This window comes from Dreissena polymorpha, chromosome 1, assembly GCF_020536995.1.
Source record: "Dreissena polymorpha isolate Duluth1 chromosome 1, UMN_Dpol_1.0, whole genome shotgun sequence".
Lineage (NCBI taxonomy): Eukaryota > Metazoa > Mollusca > Bivalvia > Myida > Dreissenidae > Dreissena > Dreissena polymorpha.
The window spans coordinates 195,790,977-195,813,867 of NC_068355.1; the positions used below are offsets into that span (position 1 = coordinate 195,790,977).

At 39.4% G+C, this 22,891-nt stretch overlaps 1 protein-coding gene across 42 annotated transcripts in view; it reads right to left on the reverse strand.

Annotated features, from left to right (window-relative positions):
* Positions 1–21,391, reverse strand: part of LOC127864454 (uncharacterized) — a 69,267-nt gene extending 47,876 nt beyond the window's left edge. For 24 of the 42 annotated variants that reach the window (XR_008042013.1, XR_008042025.1, XR_008042009.1 and 21 more), the window contains exons 1-8: positions 9,237–10,156; positions 8,754–8,874; positions 7,989–8,205; positions 7,159–7,295; positions 5,337–5,517; positions 4,815–4,939; positions 3,629–3,760; positions 2,252–2,433 (exon numbers count right to left, since the gene is read on the reverse strand). Coding sequence is in view for 1 of the 42 variants with exons in the window: in XM_052404077.1 (XP_052260037.1) it covers positions 2,252–2,433; positions 3,629–3,760; positions 4,815–4,939; positions 5,337–5,517; positions 7,159–7,295; positions 7,989–8,145 (914 nt within the window). In the remaining 41 variants the exon portion in view is untranslated. Of the gene's footprint in view, positions 1–929; positions 1,168–2,251; positions 2,434–3,628; positions 3,761–4,814; positions 4,940–5,336; positions 5,518–7,158; positions 7,296–7,988; positions 8,206–8,753; positions 8,980–9,236; positions 10,163–13,604; positions 14,265–16,690; positions 16,874–17,285; positions 17,414–18,816; positions 19,093–19,907; positions 20,057–20,572; positions 20,720–21,134; positions 21,153–21,188 lie in introns of those variants that run through there. The other 18 variants (XR_008042028.1, XR_008042027.1, XR_008042032.1 and 15 more) reach the window with 16 other exon arrangements.
* Between the last annotated feature and the right edge of the window lie 1,500 nt (positions 21,392–22,891).

A 22,891-nucleotide genomic window follows, 5' to 3' on the forward strand; every position in this document is an offset into this window, starting at 1 on the left:
ATAACATTACATAACATAAATGGTCATTTAATAATTCAAATATAAATAAACACAATCAAATTGCATGAATACGTAAATTCTATCAAAGCGGTAATGAAATTTATTAAACAGCATTATTAAGAATTGCATTTCTTATAGCAAAAGCTTCTTTCATATATTTACATACATTTGAAATGACTGGTTTGTCACATGAGGCTAATAACTTGTGGAATTTATATACAGATGGGTTAATATAAAATATACGACTAATATATTTTTTCCTTAAATCAGTGTAACAGCGGCATATACATATAAAATGGTATTCGTCTTCTAAATCCAAGACATTACAACATAAACAATAACGTTCATTACGTGGTATGTTATTTCGGGCATATCTGCCAGTTTGTATACTCAACGGATGTGCAGAGACTCTCAATCTTACAAAAAATAATCGAAGACTTCTAGGAAGTAAATCTAAATATGGTTCATATTCCAAACAGCTTTTAAAAGCTTTATACATATCTAATACAGTACTATTATTCATTTTAAGATTCATCATAAGATGCTAGATCTTTAAGCTAGGAACATGTAACTCGTTTTACGATTGATTTTTTTGGATGCACTACTTAATTATTGCAACAATTATAATATCAGAAAACAGATTGGTTCCTGATAAGCGTCATATCAATCGGACGTGAAGTAAAAAATGTGACGTCATTGTATAATATCATAAGGATTATTCCTAAAAAGGGGTTTTAATGCATGTGCGTAGAGTGTCATCCCAGATTAGCCTGTGCAGTCGGCACAGGCTAATCTGGGACGATCCTTTCCGCTTGTATGGTATTTTTAGTTTCAAGGAATGGGCTCATTAAGGTCATTGGATTCGAAAACCTGGAAAGACGGATTATTTGTGTAGTTATTATAATAATAAAATTCATTATGAAATATACATCTTCCGCCCGGACAAGTTGTATTATGCCAAGCTGTATTCTGAAGAAACATACCCGGCTTTTGAGGATCTGCCGGTGACATCAAGAGTCTGATCTCATACACTGACGTCACCGGTGACATAATACTGCACGTCGTGTCGGGGTCAGTAACGGTGAGTACACCAAGTGATGTCGCGATGACGGTCGAGTCGGAAATAGACGGAGATGTTCCGGGAATTCCCGAAACGAACGTCGGAGGCTGAATAGTAAATACATTCATTTATTATTATTATTATTATTATTATAATAATTATTATTATCATTATTATAATCATCATCATCATCATCATCATCATCATTATCATCATCATTATTATCATCATAATCATCATCATAATCATCGTCATCATCATCATCATCATCACCATCATTTTGATCATTATCATTATCTTTATCATCATCATCATCATCATCATCATCATCATCATCATCATCATCATCATCATCATCATCCATTTGGGTTTTTTACCATTTTTTGCAGTCAATTTGACAAAACGAGTCGCGACCAACAATTGTTACTATACATTTATCTTAAGAAAGAAGAAAATCTATATTAAAATATCATAAGACATTAATTAATTACCGGCTTAAATGGATTTTAGAAGAGACGCACTGTAAACAAAAAATTCCTTTAAAGTGGATAAGATCGTCCTGATTATCCCGTTCAGACTGCAAAGGCTTAACTGGAACGAACATGCATTAAGCGACGTTTTCCAAGAGGCTTATTCGTGTTTGTTTTTAATGAGATAACACATTTAAATGCGCAACATTTTGTTTGCTCAAAATAATTAATGCGATGAAAACTATGAAAAATCACACATTTTGAAAATATCACAATATCAAGAAGAAGTCACAGATGTGGATAAGCTATATTTTGTGTGAGCATTATAATCTTGCGTAACATACTGTAAGATCATTTGTTGTTATTTTCGTTGATCATCCGCGAATCAAATAGAAACACAAAAATAGAAAAATGATCGAGGCATTTTTGTCTTTCTCTTATCCAAAATCAGAAATCAACGAATTTAAATGTCAACGAGCAATTCATTTTTTTAAACCACGAAATTTCATTGTTACGAATATAACGATTTTATAGTACCTTATCAAGTGAAGCAACTGTGAAAGTAAGTATTAAGTAGTAAAAAACAAACACGAAATTTCCACTCTGGATCAGCAGACGATTTATTGCTTAAATCTGCCTATCTTACGGAGGAGCCCGGAGAAAGCCGATGTATCTCGATTGCGAAATATCTTGCCGACGAATTAACAAAGTTTCACAATACCTCGTCAAATAAGGGAACAGTGAACGTTTCGGTAATGGTATTCGCGGGCGATCTGTCGTCAACGCACTGGACGTTAACGAGGAGAGTGATGACGCTGAGTCCAACGTCACACTGGCTTTGACCCAGATCGCAAATGTCGGCACCTTGACGGGAACCAGGTTTAAGAAGCTGTCCATCGGCGCCTGCAGGATAAGAAGAGGTTATTTGTGTGCAGTCCGCACAGGCAAAACAGGGACGACACTTTCCGCCTAAACTTGACTTTTGCTTAGAAGAGACTTTCTTTAAACGAAAAAATATTATAACAGCGGAAAGTGTCGTCCCTGATTAGTCCATTTTATTTTACGAGTGATAAGATGAATTGAGACTCGTTATGGGAAAACTAGACGTAAAGCATTTGCGTAAATTGTCGTCCCAGATTTGCATGTGCACGTCGAACAACAGTTTCATCTTTTATGGAATTTGCTCGTTTAAGTGAAGTCTCTTCTAAACAAAAATACGGTCTCGGTTCAAAGTGTCGTACCTGATAAGCCTGTGTTAACTGCATCCGCTAATCTAGTACCACGCTTTACTTACATGAGTTAAGCCCGGTTTTCTGGGCCACTCAATTGTAATTTGCATTTAGGACTGCGCCACTCGTGAATTACTGGTTTATATTTTTGCGAGCATGAGGTGATAAAAAATCGATTATATTCGAAAACTAACAAGTTTATTATTTGTGTTATGCTTTTCAAACACTTGTTTACACTTAAAAGAGTTTAATCCCTCTATTTTGTTTCACAGGTAGTACATATGTTAAGTATAAATAGAAATAGCTGTTTGTAATACAAGTAAAAATGTGTATCGAAAACAGCTACCCGGGGTAACTGAAATTTAAACAAACGGCTATGGACATGGAAAGACAGGGATGTCCAAACTTTTAACTAAACGGAAAAGGTTTGGAAGTACCGGGTATTACTGAATATTTTAACAAAACATTAAACAAAACGGAAATAGACGGAAAAGTAACGGCAATTTCCAAAACAAAACTTTGAACAAAACAAAACAAGCCTTAAAACAAAATTGTAAACAACATGGACATAGAAGATTAGTACCTGGAATTCCCGAAACAACAATGAAGATTTTTTATTGATCAGTTCTACTAGTTACTATCCTATATCGAGCGAAAGATAACACTTTGGTTGTTAGCGTCATATAAAACTTTATACAAAACGGAAATAGACTGAGAAGTACCGGGAATTCCCGAAACAGCCCGAAGTTACTTACCTGTATCTAGCAAATGATCACACTTTGGTCATTGGTGTCATATTAAAACTTTAAACAAAACGGTAATAGACGAAGAAGTACCGGGAATTCCCGAAACAGCCCGAAGTTACTAACCTGTATCAAGCACGTGATAATACTCTGGTCGTTGGCGTCCGTGACGCTGAACGTGCAAAGTAACATCGCCGTCTGAAAGCCGTCGTTACGTGCCGGCGACAACGTAGCCGGAAGTCCGGAGAAAACGGGTTTCTGAAGCAGCGTGTAAATTAAATGAGGTTTTATCATGAATCTGGAAACATCATTACCAGCTTGAAGCCATAACGACCACAGAAGAGTACTATACAAGTTAAAAATGATGTTCGAAAAATATTCATATCCCCGACATACAGCCAATGCATCAGTATGTAAATTGTGTTTTTCAATAGCAAAAGCCTTAGTGATCTTTGATTTCTTCATGTTCAAATCGACAGGCGTATCCCATCTCCATATTGACAGCGAACTAATATATACGACATATCGTATGTAAAAAAAACACGCCTGTCCAGTTAATTAACCTCAACATTTTTGGCCACTTCCTTTCTTTAAGAATAACCAACACACTTGTTTGGGATATCGTTAGTCGAAGCGTTATCTATATATCATGCAGAAATTAACTGAGTTTACATGTTACAGATGTTGCCCGTGTGCCGGGACCTTTAACTTGATTATCCAAGATCGAAGCATTCTTTAGCCCTGCTGCTATTACGAAATTCATCTTACAAGCACTATGACTTTGACATGTGACCTTTTGACCAGAAACGTAAAAGGCGTCATCTGCTCTTTCCAAGTAGCCAGCATACCAATTCAGATGGTCGTAAGTCAAAACGGTCTCTTGATAACAAAGGGAAACGAAATTGCCGATCTACACAGTCTGGTTCAGGAGACGAATTGTTGCATAATCAATCTTAAGGAGAATTCCGGAAATAGTCGATGTATCATGATTGTTGTGATCTATCTTACAAAGATTGACGGAGATAATTGATGCATCACAATTGCGACCGACCGACATATATGTTAGAAGAAATATATTCCCACTTTTCAGGCGGTGGAATAACAAATACAACGGAATGAGTGCTATAATGTATATTGGGAAAAGTTACGCCAATGCAGACATATGTATGTTGTCAATAGTTTTATACGCTGAACGCTTACCTCGACTTCAGTAAACAGTATTTGCTTGACAATAAACATTTTGACTTATTCGAAAAACACGTTTTAACAAATACCTAAATCGTTTTAAGATATTGATTTTTACTATGCTTACGTCATCTGCTAAGTTGATGGTCCTTGATGACGTCACAGGGTTGATAGCGTCAGTACACGTGACGGTGATCGTGTAACTCGTAGCAGAGTCGTAATCAAGCGTGGCAATCGTCATGACGTCGAACCCTGTCAAAAAAAGCACCTTAACATGATTGCTTAGTCAAAGGTGTCACCGATATTTAAACTATTTTACCATCTTTGAACACTCGCATTAACAAATATTCCTTCTCCTCCTCCTCCTCCTCATCATCATCACCATCATCATCATCATCTTTAGCATCATCATCATCATCACCATCACCACCACCATAACAGCATCGCCATAAGCAGCAGCAGTATCCTGATCATTATATTCCTACTCTTCATCAACAACACCACTATTTTAATCATCATGATCATTTTAATGACTTAATCACTATCACAATAATCATCATTTAAATAACGTCACTAAACGTACGTATTACCATCAACAAACTCTTGTAACGACGTCTACACATTCACGTAATGACGTCACCAAACTTACGTTGAGCTCCGGTAGCGGTGTCCACCTTGGTGATGCCAAACTTTGCGACCTCCTGAGCGTTGATGGAAAAGGAAATGGCGTCATCTTGGTCGGTTATGGTGAACTGGTGAACAGAAGTGCCCACTAGCGATAGGTCTCCAAGCGGACCGGAAGTACCGGCAAAATTGGTCGGAACGGGAACCTTCAATGGGCATTAACCTTTAAATATGTTGTTTTGATTAAGAGAAGTTAATAACGTATGGTAATATGTCAAATTAAATAGAATATAATTTCTTAGTCTACCCAGTATTCAAACTGAATGCATAGTGTATGCCCATAGTGTTTCGCTCCTTTATATTCATATTTCTTTTATCTTGGGAATGACTGACACAACTTTGGAAAATAACCAATCTGTGAACATGAAATGTTATCTTAAAAACGTGTTTATGAGGTAGAGGTTTTTTTTGCACGTTACTAGGTGCTTCATAACGGTTACAGCATTTATGCCTGTATTCAGGCATCTCCTGAATCGTGCCATACTCCCAACCCCGCACCCCGCACCGCTTTGTCAAGCTCAAATAACTCAGGAATGTGTGGACCCCACACCCCGCACCGCTTTGTCAAGCTCAAATAACTCAGGAATGTGTGGACCCCACACCCCACACCGCTTTGTCAAGCTCAAATAACTCAGGAATGTGTGGACCCCACACCCCGCACCGCTTTGTCAATCTCAAATTACTCAGGAATGTGTGGACCCCACACCCCGCACCGCTTTGTCAAGCTAAAATAACTCAGGAATGTGTGGACCCCACACCCCGCACCGCTTTGTCAAGCTCAAATAACTCAGGAATGTGTGGACCCCACACCCCGCACCGCTTTGTCAAGCTCAAATAACTCAGGAATGTGTGGACCCAACACCCCGCACCGCTTTGTCAAGCTCAAATAACTCAGGAATGTGTGGACCCCACACCCCGCACCGCTTTGTCAAGTTCAAATAACTCAGGAATGTGTGGACCCCACACCCCGCACCGCTTTGTCAAGCTCAAATAGCTCAGGAATGTGTGGACCCCACACCCCGCACCGCTTTGTCAAGCTCAAATAACTCAGGAATGTGTGGACCCCACACCCCGCACCGCTTTGTCAAGCTCAAATAACTCAGGAATGTGTGGACCCCACAAACCGCACCCCTTTGTCAAGCTCAAATAACTCAGAAATGTGTGGACCCCACACCCCGCACCGCTTTGTCAAGCTCAAATAACTCAGGAATGTGTGGACCCCACACCCCGCACCGCCCCCACACCGCTTTGTCAAGTTCAAATAACTCAGGAATGTGTGGACCACGGGCGATTTCTTGCATGCCATGGAGATAACACACACTTACATGTATTTCAATTTTTAATTCAGTCAAATGAGAAATTTAGGATACGTTCGATCCTGTTATATTTAATATAACAGCCATGCCCATGACTGTAATGGTACATAACTCAGAAATTTATAGATTCTTAGGCGCTTTTTGGGGGACAAATAAACGGACCGACCGACCGAGCTTCTCCTAAACTTCGTCCATGCAAGCTCATGTGGGAGAAAATAAAAAAATAAGCCTTGCTCTGGGAAAACCGGGTGTAATGCATGTGCGTAAATTGTCGTCTCACTGTGCGAAATGCGGAATACACAGGCTAATCAGTGACGGCACTTTCCGCTTCACAGTATTTTCACTAAGAAGAGGTTTCATTTAAAAGCGGAAAGCTCATTAGAGAGAGAACTGCGAACACTAATCTGGAACGACACTTTACGCACATGCATTAAGCCCTTTTTTCCAGAACGCAATTTAATTCTATTGTACCGCGTCAAAAATGTCCACATTGTAACTGCTGGTGATTTGGTCCGTCCCGTCACTGCACGTGATTGTCATAGCCACCGCAGCGGTGACGTCATGACTCAGCGTACTCGCTGACCCAGCCTTCAGCCAAAGTTCGTAGGCTGCATTAAATATACATAGCCCACTAAAACTGTAGTAGTACACTAAGAGTACACTAATAAAAAAACATGTATATCGAGCATTAAAATAAAAGTAATAAAAAAGATGCAAAGAAGTACCAATGTTCATTTTGAATAAATATGTACATATACAAACGTACAAAAAATGCTGTGTCTGTTTCATTGCTTTAAGTCCCTCCGCGTTTTCATGACGTCATTCATAAAGGGACTCCAGACAAAATGTTTTAAAGCTTAAATACTAAAAAATCAATAAAAAATACACAATTCATAATAAGTATCCTACGAGTTTGCTTATTATTGGTGAGAAAAAGAGTTTATAAATTGTAATCACTGGACATGAGCACTATTGCAAAAAAATGAAATGTATAATAATTTTCTCTCTATACATGTATGCTTCCGCTGAGATGATTTCAAAATTTATTGCATGTAACTTCTAACAGAACACTCGCCTTTCATGGGTTAACTCTTTCAGAGCTGGAACCGAATTTTGAAGGCCTTTGCAAACAGTTTGGATCCAGATGAGACGCCACAGAACGTGGCGTCTCATCAGGATCCAAACTGTTTGCTACTCTGATAGTATTCTTTGAAAAAATCGAAGAAATGCAAATTTTAGAAATTCAGCAGACGACATTTTAGCAGACGACAAATTTCCCAGCATGCAAAGGGTTAAATTACCATGTGTGACAGGACCAGGATGAGGTAAGCTCTCCTTTGTCTGTTGTAAAGTTGGTGGATTGAGCTCAATGAAACTGGTCTGCACTTCCACTGAATGCTGAACTTTGATTGGTTCACTGTTAGTTGGCTGCTGAATTTTGATTGGTTGATCTTGCATTGGCAGGTCTTTGCAAGTTGGAGCTTTTGTAGCCTTTACAACCGGCTTTCCATGCACTATCTGTTAGAAGAGGTAACAAATATATGAGATGCACTCTGGGATGAGGAGGCTTAATACATGTGCATAAAACATCATCCTGTAGCTGTATTTTTGTTTAACCCTTTCCCACTCACAAGCAAAGTGAAAATGGCTATGTGCAAACAGCATAAAACCTGAACAGACTGCGAGTTACTCGCAGTCTGTTCGGGTTTTATGCTGTTTGCTGCTCATCAGTATCTAAGGGTTAGAAAAGAAGCCTTAAAAACTTGAATCCAGTTGAATCTAGTCAAAAAGGTCTTTAATTAAATTTAACTTTGTAAGGGACTACAAATGCGTCAAATAACATATCTGTGTGTTAAAGGGTTAAAAGAGACTTTTTTTACATAAAAAAATCTCCATTAAAGTGAAGTGTTGTTCGTGATTAGCCTGTGCTGATTGCACAGGCTGATCTGTCTCAGACAACACTTTAGGCACATAATTTTAGTCCCATTTACCAAGAGCAAGCAGGCCTTAGCTTTTATTTACAAGCATTTTTTTAATTTGAGTTTTATACTCCAAACAAAGCTCACTGGCAATCCGACTTCATGAGACAGCAAGGACGGGATGGTTACCTTCCCATGAAAATACAGGAGTTCTGGAGCCCTTTCGTCGCACGTGGCGCTAGCAAGGTACTTCCAGTCTTATCACGTCCTGGTGTAAAAGAGCCATCAAGGTAAGGATTGACGTGTTCACAGAACTGGATTACGCTGTTTGAGTAGCTACGCAAGCTTGCCTAGCTTAATCCACTGAGATCAACTGTTCAAAGTAGACAGGACACCTGGCATGAACTGGTTCAAGCCAAGGGAAGGACTCTCAATAATCCTTAGGTATTGTACGCAATGAAGATGATTAAACGAAATTTAAACTCGAATAAAATAAAATCAAATCACACTCGATCGGACGAGAGAATTTACTGGGCTTTTGTTAAGTTTTGAATTTTTGAAAAAAAGTCGTTGGAACATCGTGGGCTCGACTTTTTGAAAGTTTCACATCACATGTTTGTGTCTACGTACCAAATACTCCGTGCAGTTGTATTCACGTGGTAAATGGTCATCTAACGAGTTGGTGTGCATTATACATTGATACAAAGCTATTCTGACTGCTAACTTGCGAGAAATCCATCGTGTCTTTCCTCAATCGGCCATATTTGGCGCGCGCTTGTTGTTGTTGCTGTAGGGCTATGTACTACTATGTTGAAAGGGCTGTTGTCGACATAGCGAATAGCGCGTATGAGGGGCATTTGATGGCACTGATTTTTTAGATATAAGCCAAGTGATTTAGTACGTTGTTATTTCTGTATTTATTCTATGTATGTGATATGTTGCTTTGTTAATTTGCGTGCGTATGTGAGCAAAGTCATGTAATTGCGGATTTCGCCAGTAAAGTGAAACTGAAAGGGGCATCCTCGTGAAAGCAAAAGGAAAGTAGAAGTGGATGTGGAAAGTAGTTCGAAGCGGATTTCATATTGTGTTTTGAGTGATTTGTTATTGAGCGGTGATGATAAGCGCAAGAGATAAATGAATGTATGCTGTGTGCACTGTACTGTAGCGTAAATGCACTTGCGAAGAGACTCAGAGTTGCTGTGTATGCGGACTATGTTGTGGGCATGCGCGTATGTCTGGTTAATTATGGTAATTTTCACATTTTGGGAGGGATTTCGGAAATAGTTATGGTAATTTTCCCATTTTGCCGGGGATTCCGGAAATAGTCGCTGCATCACGATTGGCTGATTTATGGTGAAAACACACTAAGATATTTGCTTCACGTGGTGATTGTCGAAAGTAGTGCCTATTTGTAGCGAGTTCTCTTTCTCTTCTGGATGAAAAGCCATTTCGCGATCGCGCCCATTCCTTTTGTGGTTATCAACTGTTTCCTAAGTGTGTCTGCAACATGCAACGTGTATTTCATGGGCAGCGACGTTGACAGACGAGAGTTTGTGGTACATTTATTGAAGTGAAGGTGTATCGCTCGCTTGCATTTGGGCGAATGGGATTTTCTTAGAAGCTGCGTGATATGCGTTTTTGATTGCATCTTTCGGAATAAGATCGATTGATCTTTAAAACTGATACTAGCCTTGCACACTCTGATGCAAAGAAGAGGCAGGATCATAAACGTCGGCCGTTCATCCGATGCAGTGTCAACTAAGTAATAACTGCTTAAATATACTCTTGACCAGTCAGGCAACCCCAAATCGTATACTGACCGAAGCCGCATACAGTTTGAGGCTGCCAGGCTGGTCACTATTGGGTTTTCTCATTTACCCCTCTGGGTTATGTACTGAACATTTTGTCCTGGGTATCAATCAGTGTATAATCAACGATTTTAATAGCAATCAATGTCGGTTGCTCTTTTAACGTGATATTATGGGCATCTAACAGCGTATAGGTGTCTATCGCAACCGTTGTTTATTTTTGGTGTTTTCACTTCATACACATGTATATTTGTTAATGCAGAATCAACATACTAAAACAACATCCCGGAAAAAGAAAACTAATGCATTTGAATATCATCCGTACTTTGTTAATCTCAATTAAGTTTTAGTGCAGATTCGTTCATACGACACAAAGACACTCTTTTGTTTTACGGTATACACGCTTCTCACCAAGGCGATCCGGCTTCAATCCCAGACTCAGTTGTTGGCAAGATGCGAGTGATTTAGTTTCCTAACTATATTGTAAACGTTTGTTTTATAATGCAGAATTGTTGGATAGAATTAAGAACATGATATTGAAGCGATAGATGCAGAATGTTATGTTCGTAACATTTAAAACATAAATAAATAATCTATTTATTAAAAAAAAAACGTTGAAATAAATAAAGAGATGTTTATCTCTATATGCCTATGACAACGCTGATCACGAATTCGTTGGAATTTTTAAGATTTCTACAGCCGTTCAAAAGTTATCAATTTTAAAAAAATAAATAAAAAAATACATATGTATCATATAATGAAAAAAAAATTTTTTTTTTTGTTTTCAATAAAACATAAACAGTTTATAGTGTTGTTTAAAAGTTTGAAAAAAAATTGAAAAAAACATAAAAATAAAAAAGGTATAATCAAAAAATGTTTTGCATTAAGCACCCTTTTCTCACGCAGTCCTATTTACCTTCACAAATGAAATACGCTCGCTCGCTAGCTCGTTCGCTCCATCGAAATCAAACAATAAGATAGTGAAATCTCTATGAATTTGTGTCGCTGAATCTGAATCCGGTGTTAATTTTTCGATGTCTCAACTCGTTAAAGAATTATTGAGTTTAAATTGTGCATTTCGATAAGAATGCAGCACCCTTTTAATAGAAGCGCAAAACCCAGTACACCTTACATTCCAGTGAAATAAAACAATAAGATAGTCCAATCTATGTGATTTTGTCTTCCTGAATCCGATTCCGGTGCTACTTTTCCGATATATGGACCCCTTAAAGAATTATTGATGTTTGAGTGATTGGTGGTTAAGTCTAACCATTATATTTAAGCATTTGTTGTATTTTTAACTACGGAAAATAAAACATTTCATTACACCTAATCGCTGCATTCAAGATTTGAGAGTTGTTTATCTCACTAACACGGACGATCATGTTAAAAAATGAATGGATGAATAGATAAACAAGAAAGTGTGAAAATAAACAATTGTTAAAGTGATAGTATGGGCATTTTTTCACTGTTGAATTGAGCTGAAAAGAATTAACAGGTCAAAAGAATTAGTTAAAATGTGGTAACTGACCCATTATCTACAACTCATCTTGCTACCAGTTGTTTACAAAAAATATGTATTATTTTCTATATTTTACATGACTCACCCAGTCCTCTAAGCCGAAACGATCCGTAAAACAAAATTGTGTCTTTGTGTCGTATGAACGAATCTGCATGAAAACTGCATTTAGACTCACATCGTTCATCGAATCATTTCTGTCGTCAGTTGTCAAAACGAAAGTACGGTTGACATTCAAATGGATTATTTTGCTCTTTCCAGCATATTGTTTTAGTAGGTTGATGCTGCATTAACAAATATAAGTGTATATGAAGTGAACACACCAGAAATAAACACAACGGTTGCGATAGACGCCTTCATACTGTTAGATGCCCATAATATCACTTTAAGCTTCCAACACAAATCACAGCGAGAACCCAGGGACGCATTTCCAGTAGTTTCGATTCGTTCATTATTATGCCTTAATGGTGAAGAATACATTTTAAATAGATGCATATCAATCACTCATTTAGTCAGTCACTCACTCCTTCACTCAGTCAGTCACTCAATCACAAAGTCACTCACTCAGTCAATCAGTCATTTAATTTCGCGGATCAAGATTTTGGTTTTAATTATCGGATACAGTTAGCCCTTAAATAATAGTGTAAGTTTGTTCGCACTTTTGTGTTTGAAGTCTTTTCGCTTAACTCAAGGCAATATTGATTCAACGAGCGAGTGTCTGTAATATTAATACACTGATGTGTGTATTAATTTTAATATTTTCAGACAAAAAACCCTGGGTAGAACCAGTAGGATGATCGTATGGTTTCTACAAATAAAGTAAAGATGAAAGATTAACGCTAATTAAATGAGCCTAGCTTTGTGGAAAGGGGGGTTTAATGCATGTGCGAAGTGTCGTCCCAGATAAGCGGTCCGAATGACACTTTCCGCCTAAATTAATGTTTGCTAAGAACGGACTTCCTTAAAACGAAAAACATCATAAAAGTGGTAAATGTTGTCCCTGATTAGCCTGTGCGGAATTCACAGGCTAATCTGGGACGACACTTTACGCACATGCATTAAACCCTCTGTTCACAGAGCGGGGCTAAAATATAATTTTGGAATAAAACTAGTCATTGAAGTCTATACAGTAAAACGCATTATTATTCGGGACTTGATCTTTTTCTGTCATTTTTTGTTTTTGAGTTAAGTTTACAGTATTTGAGTATGGAGATCAATGGGTACAAAGGTAACTTACATGATTTTATGTTGGTATGTTTTAATTGCTCGGAAAATTAAGCGGCTATAAAGTGTGGAATGCCCAATATGTGCTGGTGATGGTGTTTACATCAGAAATTTCTTTCATTAAACCAGGGAGTTTATGGTAAATACCCTTAAGTATTCCTATTCAATCGCAAACATGGATTATAATGAGCCGCACTCTGTGAAAACAGGGCTTAATGCTGTCCGCACAGGCTTATCAGGGACGACACTTCCCGAATAGACGGGATTTTTGTTTTCTTCCTTTACGCTTAAAAAATCCGCCGGAATGTGTCCACCCTTATTAGCCCGTACGGACTGCACTGGCTATTCTGGAAAGATGCTCTACGCACATTCATTAAGCCCTGTTGTCCCAAATACAAATTTATACAAGGATCAAGTCTGACAACAACAAAAAATACAAACACACCCTTTCATCTTCAGACGTATTTAATAACATGTGTATAGCCATATTTACTATTATAGTACATATTCCTAATAGTCATCTAGTATACAAACACAAGAAATAACTTAGCGCAACATTTGTGATGCACATAACATTAAATGTAATGAGACAACACTGTCGGATATGGGTCAAAAAGGGCCAGCATCAGTAATTATAATACATGTATAATACTTTGCAGAAAACATACAATAACAAAGAAGCTTTAAATAGTAATGGGAGCAATACATATAAATTGGAGCTCTAAACAGACATTAGGGCTCTAAAAACACAAGTGAGCTCTAAATAGAAATGGGAGCTCAAAATAGTTATTGGAGCTCTAAATGGAAATGAGAGCTATACACAGAAATGGGATGGAGGGCTTTTGTCAGAACCGCTAAATACGAGGTTTTGCCCAATCTCTCTGCCAGCAAAATTTAAGTCTCTGTCGAACAATTTTAAGATGCGGTTAATCGGCTTTCATGCGTTGTCTGTGTTTCAAGACCCACTCAGCGTTGGGGTTGACCTTGTACAGAGCCAACATTTTCGTGTTGTCGGGCAGGCAGCGTTCACCAATGTTTCCCCTAACCTCATAGAGATATGTGTCAACATCAGCCGCAATAAACTTCTTATCCTTACTGGAGGATTTCCTGAAATTACACAACAAACTATGGTCTTTTTTTGACAACTTGTTATAAAGACTGACAGCGCCTTATACTGGTTGACAACGTGTTACAGCGACTGACAGCGCCTTATACTGGTTGACAACGTGTTATAAAGACTGACAGCGCCTTATACTGGTTGACAACGTGTTATAAAGACTGAAAGCGCCTTATACTGGTTGACAACGTGTTATAGCGACTGACAGCGCCTTATACTGGTTTACAACGTGTTATAGCGACTGACATCGCCTTATACTGGTTGACAACGTGTTATAGCGACTGACAGCGCCTTATACTGGTTGACAACGTGTTATAGCGACTGACAACGCCTTATACTGGTTGACAACGTGTTATAGCGACTGACAACGCCTTATACTGGTTGACAACGTGTTACAGCGACTGACAGCGTCTTATACTGGTTGACAACGTGTAATAGCGACTGACAGCGCCTTATACTGGTTGACAACGTGTTATAGCGACTGACAGCGCCTTATACTGGTTGACAACGTGTTATAGCGACTGACAGCGCCTTATACTGATTGACAACGTGTTATAGCAACTGACAGCGCCTTATACTGGTTGACAACGTGTTATAGTGACTGACTGCGCCTTATATATATATATATATATATATATATATATATATATATATATATATATATATATATATATATATATATATATATATTCACACATATGGCCAGTTACGGGGTCTCTGATTTAGAAATAGGTTATGGGGTTCCCACTTTAAATACATGTATCTCCATACCCTTTTTTATCCGATATAAACACGAATTAAGGTATATAGGGGTACCTACTATTATTATTGTATATAAATACGTCATTTATTTAACGTCTTATACAAGGAAATATATAGCGAACTTATTTGCGAGGTATATACAATTTCAATTTCAGACCTGATTGTGGTTTTCGATTTAAGACCTTATTGTGAGATTTGATTGCATTACCTCCCCTACACCCCCCTCATAGTAATTAAAGGAGCCTAGATTGCGGGGTTGTATATAGACCCCGTTTTTTATATTGACCTCGTACAGTACAGTCTGAAAACTACAGAGACCGCGTAACTGGCACTATGTATTGGTATATATAAATATATATATATATATATATATATATATATATATATATAAATATATATATATATATATATATATATATACCAATACATAGTGCCAGTTACGCGGTCTCTGTAGTTTTCAGACTGTACTTACGAGGTCAATATAAAAAACGGGGTCTATATACAACCCCGCAATCTAGGCTCCTTTAATTACTATGAGGGGGGTGTAGGGGAGGTAATGCAATCAAATCTCACAATAAGGTCTTAAATCGAAAACCACAATCAGGTCTGAAATTGAAATTGTATATACCTCGCAAATAAGTTCGCTATATATTTCCTTGTATAAGACGTTAAATAAATGACGTATTTATATACAATAATAATAGTAGGTACCCCTATATACCTTAATTCGTGTTTATATCGGATAAAAAAGGGTATGGAGATACATGTATTTAAAGTGGGAACCCCATAACCTATTTCTAAATCAGAGACCCCGTAACTGGCCATATGTGTGAATATATATATATATATATATATATATATATATATATATATATATATATATATATATATACCAATACATAGTGCCAGTTACGCGGTCTCTGTAGTTTTCAGACTGTACTTACGAGGTCAATATAAAAAACGGGGTCTATATACAACCCCGCAATCTAGGCTCCTTTAATTACTATGAGGGGGGTGTAGGGGAGGTAATGCAATCAAATCTCACAATAAGGTCTTAAATCGAAAACCACAATCAGGTCTGAAATTGAAATTGTATATACCTCGCAAATAAGTTCGCTATATATTTCCTTGTATAAGACGTTAAATAAATGACGTATTTATATACAATAATAATAGTAGGTACCCCTATATACCTTATTTCGTGTTTATATCGGATAAAAAAGGGTATGGAGATACATGTATTTAAAGTGGGAACCCCATAACCTATTTCTAAATCAGAGACCCCGTAACTGGCCATATGTGTGTATATATATATATATATATATATATATATATATATATATATATATATAATAAGATAATTCTGACGGAAATTAACCCATTTATGCCTAGCGTCTAGAAAGAAGGCCTTGGCAAACAGCGTAGACCCAGATGAGATGCCGCATGATGCGGCATGACCAGGAGGTCATGGGTCCGATCCCCACTGTGATAGCGATCTTGAGATCTCCCCAAAATACACTATGTTCTATTTCTACCCAAGAAAAGAAAAGGACTCGATAGCGTTACGATAAGTCTTAGGCTTGCAATGCAACTGAGCTAAAATAAATAGGTTTAAACTAAACTAACTGTACTAATGTTTCTAATGACTTTTCACCTGGCTGAGAAACATTCACCGGTGACGTCACATTTCTGATCTCATACACGGTGGTGGATGGTGACGTCACAGAGCGCGCCGTATCTGGGTCTGTAGTTGTAAACTTCCCGAGTAACGTCTGCGTGACAGTGGCGTCAGATACGTTGGGGAACTTCAGGGGATCCCGGATACAACGGTCGGCGGCTGCCAAAACAGAAGGACAATCAAAATAATCCCTTTAACAGCCAGGCGTCATTTTATTTTTTTTGGTTACCATAACCTTATGTATCTGAACATCTATTATTTGGGCACTTTTTAAGGTGCCGTGATGACTTTCGGTTTACATTTGGTTTCGGTGTAACCACATGAGCGGGAACATTTATTGTTGAGGGAACATTTGAAGGGATGATCTTTTTGGTTATCATTTTGTTCCAGTATAACAACATTAATTTGAACATCTATTTTTGAAGGCACATTGGTCGGGATGACTGTTTGGTTTCCTTTGGTTTCGGTGTAACGACATTTACTTGAACATCTATTGTTGAAAACTTACATACCGGTTTATTTGTTAGGTTTTCGGTAAATCCGGTAAATTTGCCCACGTAAGACAACTTACCGTATCCATCACTGGTTGTGTGAACGTCGCAGTGACGTCATTGTCGCCATCTGAGCAGTCGACGTTGATGACGTAAGGTCCGTTCTCTGCTCTTAGCGTAACCCCCATCCTTACGTTAACTGTAAATCCTGAAAACGTTCAAGCGATGAATTATATGAGCTTCAATCTGGGATAAAGGGGCTTAATGCATGTGCGTAAAGTGTCGTCCTATGTAAGCCTGTGCAGTAAAAACAAGCTAATCAAGGACGATAGGGATAACGGGACATAAAGTGTCGTCCTATATTAGCCTGTGAAGTCCGAACAAGCTAATCAGGGACGATACGTTCCGCTCTTTTTTGCATTTATCTTGTGAGGAAAGTCTCTTATTGGTAAACAAAGTTTAGGCGAAAAGTGCCTTTCCTGATTAGCCTGTGCTAATTAACATGGGCTAATCTGGGACGACACTTTTCCAACATGCATTTAACCCCGTTTTCCGATCGCGCGTCCATACCCAGTGTTAAAAATGTTTTTATCTGAAAAAATGCGTTATATAATCCTACTTCACAACGATTAACAACATTCAAATGAAACATTACATAACATTGTTATTATAAGCAAGAAGACTTCTCGACGTTTGCATGTGTTTATACCAAATAGTGGGGATTTTTAACCGATGTCCGTGCTTTAAACTCACTTATTTCATCCATGTTCTTATTCAATGCCCTCTTTTGGCAACTTGCTCGATAAATATTTGTTATTAGCGCTGATGCAGGAATCCAATTAATTTTGTGGTGCTTCTTCAAATAATTTGTTTAAACAATTTTTCTTGAGATGTTCAACTTGTGCATAAAAGACAGTTTTAATGCTGCTTATGGCAATGTGAAATACATCAGAATTAATTGATTTAATAAGCCTATGTTCTTTTTCAAAAATTGATTTGTAACGCATTCATGTACACGCCTATGCTGCACGCAACGTGAAATTTAGGCACCGATTTTAGACGTATTCAATGATGTGTTTTTTAATCTTAAGCTATCGGAATAAAATGCTGGATAAAAAACTTTCTTGTACGCACAAAAGATTTGTGCAAATGTATCTCAAAAACTTAAGATATTTGCAAAATAAAGTTCTTAACGTTGTGTTTACATTCTGTCCAGCTCATGTGTAAAGCCCTTTGAACCCCGCGTCGATCCTGCATCGTGTATAACGTTGATATCACCATAACGGTATGATAAAAGGCACAACTGTGATTGCATACAGTAGAAAATAACGTCTCCGCGTTATCTGACTTAGCCAATTAAAAAGGAGTATTATATACGAGGTCATATAAAACTGAAACTGATGTGACCTTAAAACGCATTTATCCGTGACTCCATTAAGTCTTTTCATTTTAAACTAGGCTAAATGTATGGTCGTAAAGTGTCGTCCCAGATTATCATGTGCAGTCTACACAGGCTAATCAGGGACGACAATTTCCGCTTAAGCTGGATTTTCGTGTAGAATCGACTTCATAAAAACGAAAACAACATATAAAAGCGAAAAGTATCGTCACCTTTTAGCCTGGGTCCGCTCAGAGACCACTTTTAAAGCACATGCATTAAGCCCAGTTTTCCCAGAACGAGGATTAAATTGGTATTGATTTTTCCAGTTTATTACTTGGTGCCACGCCGGCGACCACTTCAAAAAGGGCGTTTTCCGGCGCTCTTGCAGAGCACGTAACGGTGTCGTCGCTATCGGTGACGCTGAATGTGTGAAGGGTTTCGGTGGCGTGTTTGAGACCGTCTAAAATGTTGGATCCGGTAGCAGGCAGTGCAGTGAAAACCGGTGGCTGAAGTCAAATAATAAAATCATTACACAGGATATTATGTCATCACTATCAAAGATTTTCTGTTACTAGTTACCATTTGGCATGGATATTCACTGAATTTCTAGCTAGAACAAAGTCAAGTCAATACTTTTATCAATAATCGAAGACCACACGTCCAAAACAGTGCTGTCTGCACCGGCTAATATGGGACGACACTTTAAAAGTCCCACGCATCAAACCCGGTCTTCTCAGAAATAGGCTCGTATCTTTCAACAAAACGTTGTTAAATCCTCAAGCCAACAACATCGGCTCAAGCCAAAAAATGAATGTTTCTCTCGATAGCAAATATATATGTCAAACATTATAGACTCGGAATAAGTTGTTGCTGCAGGCATAGCTACGCGCAATTTGCGTTTTTGGGTTCAAGCGACAAACACTCGAAACGAAGTGTCACTGTTTATATGAATTGCATCAGTTCTTGAGAATGTATTTTAAAAAATCAGGATTGGTCGTTTTTGAAAGAGCATACACAATATACAAACAGTATAATGCTCCTTAAGCAATTCATTAGAATTTCCATATCCTTTAACCCATTTATGTCTAGCGTCTAGTAAAAAGACCTTGGTAAAAAGCGTAGACCCAGATGAGACGCCGAATGATGCGGCGTCTCATCAGGGTCTGCGCTGTTTGCTTAAATGAATTTCTGTAAGAAATATTTTCTAACTATAGTTATAAATATACTGTACATCCCTAATTTTGGAAAGAACTTGATCCCATCTAGAAGGATGAGAGAGTCCACTAGGCATACATGGGTTAAAAACGTGAACGCAACTTACCGAGTCCACGATGTTGACGTTAAACGTCCCCGTGATGTCATTGACAACATTTCCGTCTGTGCACTTGATTGTTAGCGGCAGCGGAACAGCCTAGTCATTGAAGTCGATAGACGCCTGGGTAACGGCGTTTCTGATCCACACTTCGAACTCTGTAATACAATGGAACTAGATTCCAGCCCTCACAATTAATATTTCAAAGCGGAAAATCTCGTCTCTGATGAGCGTACGCGGACTGCACAGGCTATTCTGAGACGACTCTGTACGTACATGCATTAAGCCCCGTTTTCCAAGGACGAGGCTCGCATGAGTTACGTTTACTAAGACGTGTTAAATACCGACATATAAAAATAAGTTAAATACTTACAGTAACAGTTCAGATATTTATATGAACCGCCCTCTGTGAAAATGGGGGTATGGCATGTGCGTAGAGTGTCGTCCCAGATCATCCTGCCCGGTCCTGTACAGGCTCATCAGGGACGAAACTTTTCGCCTTAACAAGACAAATTGCCAAGAAGAGACTTTCTTGAAACGAAAAATATCATAAAAGCGATAAGTGTCGTTCCTGATACATACTGCACAGACTAATTTGGGATGACACTTAACGCACATGCATTAAACCCCTTTCTCACAGAGCGCGGCCCATTTATTTTTTACTAAATTGTTACCCGGTTTCTGGGGATCGGTCGGTGACGCCACTTTTCTGATCTCATAGACTGTTGTCACAGGTGACGTCACAGAACATGTCGTATCCGGGTCCGTAGTTGTGAACTTCCCCAATGGCGTCGCACAGCCACCGAACCAGCTTTAAATTCCTGTGGTTAGAAAACAAAAAAAATAAGATGCTAGATCTTTAAGCTAGGAACATGTAACTCGTTTTACGATTGATTTTTTTGGATGCACTACTTAATTATTGCAACAATTATAATATCAGAAAACAGATTGGTTCCTGATAAGCGTCATATCAATCGGACGTGAAGTAAAAAATGTGACGTCATTGTATAATATCATAAGGACTATTCCTAAAAAGGGTTTTTAATGCATGTGCGTAGAGTGTCGTCCCAGATTAGCCTGTGCAGTCGGCACAGGCTAATCTGGGACGATCCTTTCCGCTTGTATGGTATTTTTAGTTTCAAGGAATGGGCTCATTAAGGTCATTGGATTCGAAAACCTGGAAAGACGGATTATTTGTGTAGTTATTATAATAATAAAATTCATTATGAAATATACATCTTCCGCCCGGACAAGTTGTATTATGCCAAGCTGTATACTGAAGAAACATACCCGGCTTTTGAGGATCTGCCGGTGACATCAAGGGTCTGATCTCATACACTGACGTCACCGGTGACATAATACTGCACGTCGTGTCGGGGTCGGTAACGGTGAATACACCAAGTGACGTCGCGATGACGGTCGAGTCGGAAATAGACGGAGATGTTCCGGGAATTCCCGAAACGAACGTCGGAGGCTGAATAGTAAATACACTCATTTATTATTATTATTATTATTATAATAATTATTATTATCATTATTATTATCCCACACCCGCACCGCCCCCAACCCCGCACCTCTTTGTCAAGCTCAAATAACTCAGGAATGTGTGGACCCCACACCCCGCACCGCTTTGTCAAGCTAAAATAACTCAGGGATGTGTGGTTCCCACACCCCGCACCGCCCCCACACCCCGCACCGCGTTATCAAGCTCAAATAACTCAGGAATGTGTGGACCCCACACCCCGCACCGCCCCCACACCCCGCACCGCTTTATCAAGCTCAAATAACTCAGGAATGTGTGGACCCCACACCCCGCACCGCTTTGTAAAGCTCAAATAACTCAGGAATGTGTGGACCCCACACCCCGCACCGCTTTGTCAAGCTCAAATAGCTCAGGAATGTGTGGACCCCACACCCCGCACCAACCCCACACCCGCACCGCTTTGTCAAGCTCAAATAACTCAGGAATGTGTGGACCCCACACCCCGCACCGCTATGTCAAGCTTAAATTACTCAGGAATGTGTGGACCCCACACCCCGCACCGCTTTGTCAAGCTCAAATTTCTCAGGAATGTGTGGACCCCACACCTCGCACCGCTTTGTCAAGCTCAAATAACTGAGGAATGTGTGGACCCCACACCTCGCACCGCCCCCACACCCCGCACCGCTCTGTCAAGCTCAAATTACTCAGGAATGTGTAGACCCAACACCTCGCACCGCTTTGTCAAGCTCAAATAACTCAGGAATGTGTGGACCCCACACCTCGCACCGCCCCCACACCCCGCACTGCTTCGTAAAGCTCAAATTACTCAGGAATGTGTGGACCCCACACCTCGCACCGCTTTGTCAAGCTCAAATAACTCAGGAATGTGTGGACCCCACACCTCGCACCGCCCCCACACCCCGCACCGCGTTGTCAAGCTCAAATTACTCAGGAATGTGTGGACCCCACACCTCGCACCGCTTTGTCAAGCTCAAATAACTCAGAAATGTGTGGACCCCACACCTCGCACCGCTTTGTCAAGCTCAAATAATTCAGGAATGTGTGGACCCCACACCTCGCACCACCCCAACACCCCGCACCGCTTTGTCAAGCTCAAATTACTCAGGAATGTGTGGACCCCACACCTCGCACCGCTTTGTCAAGCTCAAATAACTCAGGAATGTGTGGACCCCACACCTCGCACCGCCCCCACACCCCGCACCGCTTTGTCAAGCTCAAATTACTCAAGAATGTGTAGACCCCACACCTCGCACCGCTTTGTCAAGCTCAAATAACTCAGGAATGTGTGGATCCCACAACCCGCACCGCTTTGTCAAGCTCAAATAACTCAGGAATGTGTGGACCACCCCACACCCTGCACCGCTTTGTCAAGCTCAAATTACTCAGGAATGTGTGGACCCCACACCCCGCACCGCTTTGTCAAGCTCAAATAACTCAGGAATGTGTGGACCCCACACCCCGCACCGCCCCCACACCCCGCACCGCTTTG